The sequence below is a fragment of the Pungitius pungitius genome, chromosome 14 (genome assembly GCF_949316345.1).
Source record: "Pungitius pungitius chromosome 14, fPunPun2.1, whole genome shotgun sequence".
Taxonomy (NCBI): domain Eukaryota; kingdom Metazoa; phylum Chordata; class Actinopteri; order Perciformes; family Gasterosteidae; genus Pungitius; species Pungitius pungitius.
The window spans coordinates 8,265,689-8,272,243 of NC_084913.1; the positions used below are offsets into that span (position 1 = coordinate 8,265,689).

General features: G+C 42.6%; 1 protein-coding gene across 2 annotated transcripts; it reads right to left on the reverse strand.

Annotated features, from left to right (window-relative positions):
• Positions 1-98: 98 nt before the first annotated feature.
• LOC119228139 (cannabinoid receptor type 1B-like) lies at positions 99-3,370 on the reverse strand. 2 transcript variants are annotated; one of them, XM_037487515.2, is made up of 3 exons: positions 3,080-3,370; positions 1,395-2,454; positions 99-1,233 (listed from the first exon to the last, which is right to left on the reverse strand). In XM_037487515.2, exons 2-3 carry the CDS (start codon positions 2,370-2,372, stop codon positions 1,024-1,026), a joined length of 1,188 nt encoding a protein of 395 aa, XP_037343412.2. In that variant the 5' UTR covers positions 2,373-2,454; positions 3,080-3,370; the 3' UTR covers positions 99-1,023. The 2 variants fall into 2 exon arrangements, with proteins under 2 accessions (XP_037343412.2, XP_037343411.2); XM_037487514.2 differs by having other exon boundaries at positions 99-2,454.
• Between the last annotated feature and the right edge of the window lie 3,185 nt (positions 3,371-6,555).

Consider the following 6,555-nt stretch of genomic DNA (forward strand, 5'->3'; position numbering starts at 1 on the left):
TTAAGGCATCGTTACACTCTCTCATAATGTTAGAGAATTCATTGTTTCGTTGAATGATGAATGCTTGATAATATGTCGACAAATGATGATGAAATAGACAAATTTAATATATTTATTGAAGGTATGTCTCTTATGGCTCCCTGTTATGAGACACAATGGCACATTGGATGCCTCACATACCAAAGTGTAGCTCCTCACACAATGTTGCAACCGTTTCATAAGCACATGTGTTATAAGCAAGTATGTTACATTCTCGATTCACGACAGACTAAAGTTTTGATTTGATCAATAAGCTGTTCATATTTCTGTAGTATGACTCATCAATTGGCTTTGCGAAGTAATAGTTACAAAAATAAAGAAAGTCCAAATGCCACAATATTATGGTTAATAGCTGATTTAAAATCACTCAATGGATGCTAATTCTATTTACAAGTTGTGTGCTGTAATTCACAACTCAATGTTGCATGAAGGGAGACACAATTAAACCTTGAATTAATGCCACATGATGTGATGTGAAAAAAAGAACCAAATGGAACACCATATTGGTCTACGTTTTAAACTCAAATCCACAACTTAATGCACATTCAAACTACAGCAAATGTTAGTTTTATTCTGTATCGGTCACTGCAGAAAATAACTGGTTCTTATGAACCACTATTGTTTACTGATGATAATTAGATTCAAAAGGCATCAGCATATTCAGACTTGTGTAACCCAATAAACCATTTTAAATAAACCAACACTAGAATAAAGAGATAATGCACTTTTTTAAGTCCCATTGCACTCCACCATACAGCTATAATAACAGATTTCCGCTTGAAAGCGACAGGAACGTGTTTTTCAGTTCTGTATCTAGGTCATATTTTGGCACATTTCATTGTTACAGAGCAGTGCACCAGGACGAATAGGGCTATCCTACAATAACTTCACAGTTGTACCAGAGCGTGGCAGCTTCTCTTTTAGACCGGCTCTGCAGTAGAAGTCTCCGTCATTCCAGAAACGGTAACCTGAGCTACTTTTACTCTAGCTTTTCCACCGACGACTCCATCTTTCCCCGCCCCGCCCGCCGGGCCTCTCACGCTCCTGCTGTTCCAGTCGCTGTCGGCGCTGTTGTCCAGAGGCGGCGTTGCTCCCCAGCACAGGTGGCAGAGGTTGAGGAAGGCCCTGCGCAGGTCCTTGCTCCTCATGGCGTAGATCACAGGGTTCACGGTGGAGTTGAGCAGCGTGAGCATGCTGCAAAAGGCAAACACAGTCTTGATGAAGTCATTCACCTTCCCAAAGAGGTCATAAACCATGATGGCTAGCAGCGGGCCCCAGCAGATGATGAGGGCCACGAGGATCAGAACCAGGGTTTTAGCCAGGCGTAGGTCCATCCGGGCCTGCTCGGGCCTCACCGTCTGCACTTTGGTCCCCTCCGCCGTGTAGACGATCACACTTCTTTGGGAGCTGCGGCTCAGCATGCGGACGGCGTGGTGGTGGGACTTCCAGAGGATGAACATGTAGGCGTAGATGATGAAAAGGACCAAGGCGCTTGTCATCCCGATCCAGAACATGAGGTACTTCTGGTCGATCAGGGGGAAAATGTCGGAGCAGACGGAGTTGAGACGCTTGCAGTTCCACCCCAGCAGCGGCAGCAGAGAGAAGACGATGGAGATGGCCCACATCACACTAAAGGCAATGACCGCCTTGGTCTTGGTGACGATGCGCTTGTACGCCATCGGCCGGTGGATGGAGATGTAGCGGTCGATCGCAGTGAGAAACAGACTGCCCACAGAGGCGGTGAAGGAGGCGATGACCCCGGCCAGCTTGAACAGGAAAATATTGGGGCTGTCCTTCCTGTGGAGGACATGGAAATCCAGAAAGCTGTAGACGAAAATGATGCTGCCTATCAGATCGGCCACAGCCAGGCTGCCTATGAAGTGGTAGGAAGGGCGAGAGCGGAGCGTCCGGGAGTGCAGGATCACACACAGCACCATGAGGTTCTCCAGCACCGTAAATGTTCCCAGGGTGAGCGCCAAGATGGCGACAGCGAGCTGCTGACTCGGGGTCAAAATCATAAAGCACTCCATGTTGTCCACAAAGTCCTCCCCACACTGGCTCTCCACAGACGTGCCATTGCCGAGCAGGAAGTCGGACACGTTGGTGGGGAGAATGGGAGCGAGGCCGCCGTAAATGACCTCCTTGTTTACGGGGACGAGCCCGGGGAGCGAGTTACTGATGGAGGCGGAGTTAGGCTTCTCAAAGTGGAACCGGTTCTTGATCAGAGTCGAGTCGACGGAGGTGTCGTCATAGCTGGCGTCGTTGGAGCCGAGATACTGGACACCTGTTGTTAATGAACTCATCGCAGTGCCTGCTATCCTGTGCAAAGCCATCTTAATGGCTGGTTTGTGGCTGTAGAGATGCTCAGTGAAGAGGAGTGCGGTTTAACATGATCAGATCCGTGCAAAAGGACATCTGGCGAGAAAAAAAATACAGGTTTATGTAGGGATAACGATACAATAAAGCCCCAAATGTATAACATGTCTCATAACATTAAAATTAGAGTTAAATACTAAAATATTTGAAAACATGAAGTAACATTGATGGTTAATATTTTGAAAAATGAATCAGTTGCTGGGAGATATTGGGGGAATATGAGTATCAGCCAGCTGACACCAGAACAGATGCATCCCAGACAATAGTGGGAAACTGAACAGTTGATGACAAACCTGTGCAGCCTCAGGGGAAATCATTGCATTAAGTATGTAGGACAGACAGGCTTTCTTATTAATTAAAGCCGGTCATTAAGAATTGAGCTGATTTTTTTCTCAATAATCATTGGATTAATTAGGCATCAAGGGAGACACGAGATAAGGAGTACATATCTGTCCAATGAACCATTTACATTTTAATGTCAGTAATGATGATATCAATTATCAACAGTTAAGTTTAAATGAATAAGACATATTAAAAGATCAGAGATTCAAATACGCTTAAATATATAATGTATAAAGCCAGTTTGCTTTCACGAATATATTGTGCAATAATGCAAATGAATAATTAAATAGAAACGACAAATTATCGTTAAAAAAAAACATACCTTCTTTATGTCAGAAAAACAATCTTTTCACGATCCATGACGGGAAAAATAATAAATTAAACCGGGAGTCAACCGGTCTAATGTCTCCACTCTCTTCACCAACAGTTGTAGCAACTCCACAAAAAGCCGGAAGCCAGTTAGAGGAATTACAAACGTTGTTGTTTTTCTTATTTGTCCGGGCAAGTATCGATTTGCAGACAGTGTGAGATACAGTGAAGTCGGGCGGGCGGCGGGTGGAGACCAGCGTGTTTGTGGGAGCGGGCGCTGTTTGGGCTCCTTTTTGTGCGCCTGCTGGTCACGTGATCGGAGGTGTTCCAACGCAGTGGAAAAGTGCTCCATGCAAACATAGGCGCAAACCGCTGCTGCAGGCATGATGTCCATCCCACGTGTTTCATGGTTCATTTACCCACATATATATATACACATATATAATTAATATCAATAATGACATAGTCTTTTAAAATCCTTTATTGTGTTTTGGCTTACACCTTGGCATATTCAACACTAACCCAATTTATTTGCTTTTATACGTCATTGTTGTTTTTCACACCAAACAAGGTTATATTCTACGCACCATGTGATTTATGCATAAATATGCATAAATACATGCCTGTTTTTCACAGTCAGACGAATGTACAATATTTAATCCTACATGATTACATTCTTGATGTTTTGGGTCAACGAGGTGTCAGTTTTATCTCAGTTCTTTATTTGTTAGAACATCAGACATGAATCAACATTTCTGTAAATGTGCCAGTGTTAGCCAGCTGGTTCATTCCAGATTGCAGTCCTTTGGCGAGATGTTCTAAAAAGCACGGATGTGACAAACGAAGAAATACAGTGAAACTCCCTATTTGATCTTTTAAAATGAAGCGTCACAGATATCCAAGAACAACTATACCAATATATCTATTTTGTATTTGAGAGTGCTACCGTAAAAATCACAGATATACAGCATTTGAAAACAAAACTAGAAAAATGGCAATGATAATCTTGCAATGTTTTACAATTCATTGATAATCAAATTGACCATCACAGCACATCAATGATTTAAATACAATGAGTTTATAAATGATGATGCACAATGATACATTAAACTAGCCAAAAGTATAGAGGCACAAATAACTCTGACGTGACAACATGAATATGCTCATGTGTACTGTGATCTTGTAGTACATTTAAAAAAAGACCCCAACCAGGGCCAGTTTGGTGCAATTATAAAGCCGCTATTATAAGTGCACATTTTCTCTCTTTACACTTGGGGGTCACATGCACAGTATTGAGTCTTTTTCCTGTCCTGCGCAGCTGGGCAATTATTTCCACTATGGACTCCCAGCAGAGCTATCTCCCAAATTACATGTATCTTGCTGTAGAAAATACATGACATTTGGCGATGCAACATTACGGGAAAACAATGGAAGACTGCGCACGTGATGCCAGTGCATCCAGTTTTGGCAGAACAGAAGAGGAGTCATCCAACTAATTACTGAACACTTGTTATGCAGCGTTTGAAGAACATTTATGCAGCTATTGATAACTTGTGGCAGAGCAGTATATCCAACATGAAGGCAGTTTACCAAGACAAAGTAGTCTTGCTAATGGCTGATGGAATTCCATTTTGACACGTGTAAAGCAACTGTTTCATTGCTCATTGGCATCCTTTTCGAGTCCTAATCGGGTTTTGGCTGGAAAGCTGCATCTGTTATCTCTCAAAGCAAGGGACAGAGTATTGCGATCCATCATCATAATTATCATCAATATTTCAGTGTCATTCTCACCAAGGCTTCAGCGAGCGAGGGAGATATTTCAAAGACAAAGCTTTACGCGATGACAAAGAGCCCCAACGCGGCTGTTTCAGCCATTTGTAAAAATTCCATTTTTCCACCCTCCATGTGGGCCGTGCGGCTCTGTGAGGATGCTGCTCTTGTTCCGCATCCATCTGTCTTGGTGGTGAATATCGCAAGTGATTTACAGGGATTGATTTTTGGAAGAAATCCTCACAAATTGCAGAATAATGCATCTCATTTAATATTGATCCTTCTCCCAGTCAGTTGTTATCTGAGCGGCGAGCCTTCGTGACAAAATCGTTACTTTGAGTCCACATGATTCCTCCAAAATAGACAAATCCAAGCACTATACTTGCATGCAAAAACATGAACTGTTTGAATCAAAACACTAACATTAACATGTTTGAGATACTGCACAAGGCTGCCCTTATGTTGTGAGTATTCCACACACAGCATGTTACCAAAACGAGACTCTAAGGCAAACTTTTCTCTGACGTGTTTGTGTCGGAGGGTTGGAAGATGGGAGAGAGTGTGGAGAGAGAGAGAGAGAGACGGAGGGAGGGAGGGTGAGGAGGGTGAGGAGGAAGAGGTGCCCAAATAGAGAAGCAGAGGACGTTGTGACTGAACATTGACAGATGCCTGAACCGCCTCTTCTACATTCTGTTCCTCCCCAGCTGGAGGCACTTCATAATGTAGCCAATCTCAATTCAGAGCATTTTAGCAAACAGAAACAGAAAAAGATGAAATGTTTACTAAATGGGTTCAATATCGTTTGAAATGTCTCTCTTTTGTATTATTTCCTTCATGCATTAAGTCATCAAAGGTCTGATGTACCACTTTATCAAGCAATTTATATTTATCAACCTGACTTCATAAGGCAAATAATGTGTATGTGTATGTTGATGTATTATTTATAACACATAATTGAACAAACAACTACACCTTGAAAAAAAATCTGATAAACACAGAGAATGTTAAGTATGGAAGTTTCCCATAATGTTTGTATTGTGCACCAGATTATAAGGACAGATTTCCCTTATAGGGAATAAAAGCAACGCAGAGAGAATACAAAAAAAAACACTCTTACTTAATACTTTCTGGTACTGAACTTTTGTATAAAAGCACCAAAACCAGCTCAAAACAAAACACAGATGTTCAATGCACCTCTTTTATTTCCATTAAACAACTAAGGCCGGTTGATCAGCTGAACTGCACGACTCCCTGCTGCAGCATCGGTGGATTTTCTTATAATAGACCGACTAACAGCATAATGGACAGTGGGTAGAATCCCCTTCATGCACCATTTAATCACCTAAAGACCTTTTTCAGGCTATCTCCGTGGAACACAGTGGTAATCACAAAGATTTAGCAGGTGGTTCAGTGAGTGCTCAACCACTATGCAAATGAACGCTACAGGCTCCAAACCGCGAAAAACAAGTTGAAACGGTTTATTCTCAGCAATATTTCTCATGTTTTGGTACCTACAATTGGTCGGCGCTACTGCTTCAGAGGAACAAACCCTAAACAGCAAGAGCGTGATCAGGAATCGCCCCGCAGGGTCATTGGTTGATTCGGATGCCAGAGGATAATTCATTCGCACTACGTCCAGCTGCAGAGCTGCAGAGACTGACGAGAAGCCCGAATGGACCTGACTGCCATGAGACCAACAGTCACCTGTAATCACATGGC

Bases quoted from the DNA above. Each gene is read 5' to 3' on its own strand.
- LOC119228139 (XM_037487514.2), bottom strand. From the start codon at position 2,372: ATGGCTTTGCACAGGATAGCAGGCACTGCGATGAGTTCATTAACAACA.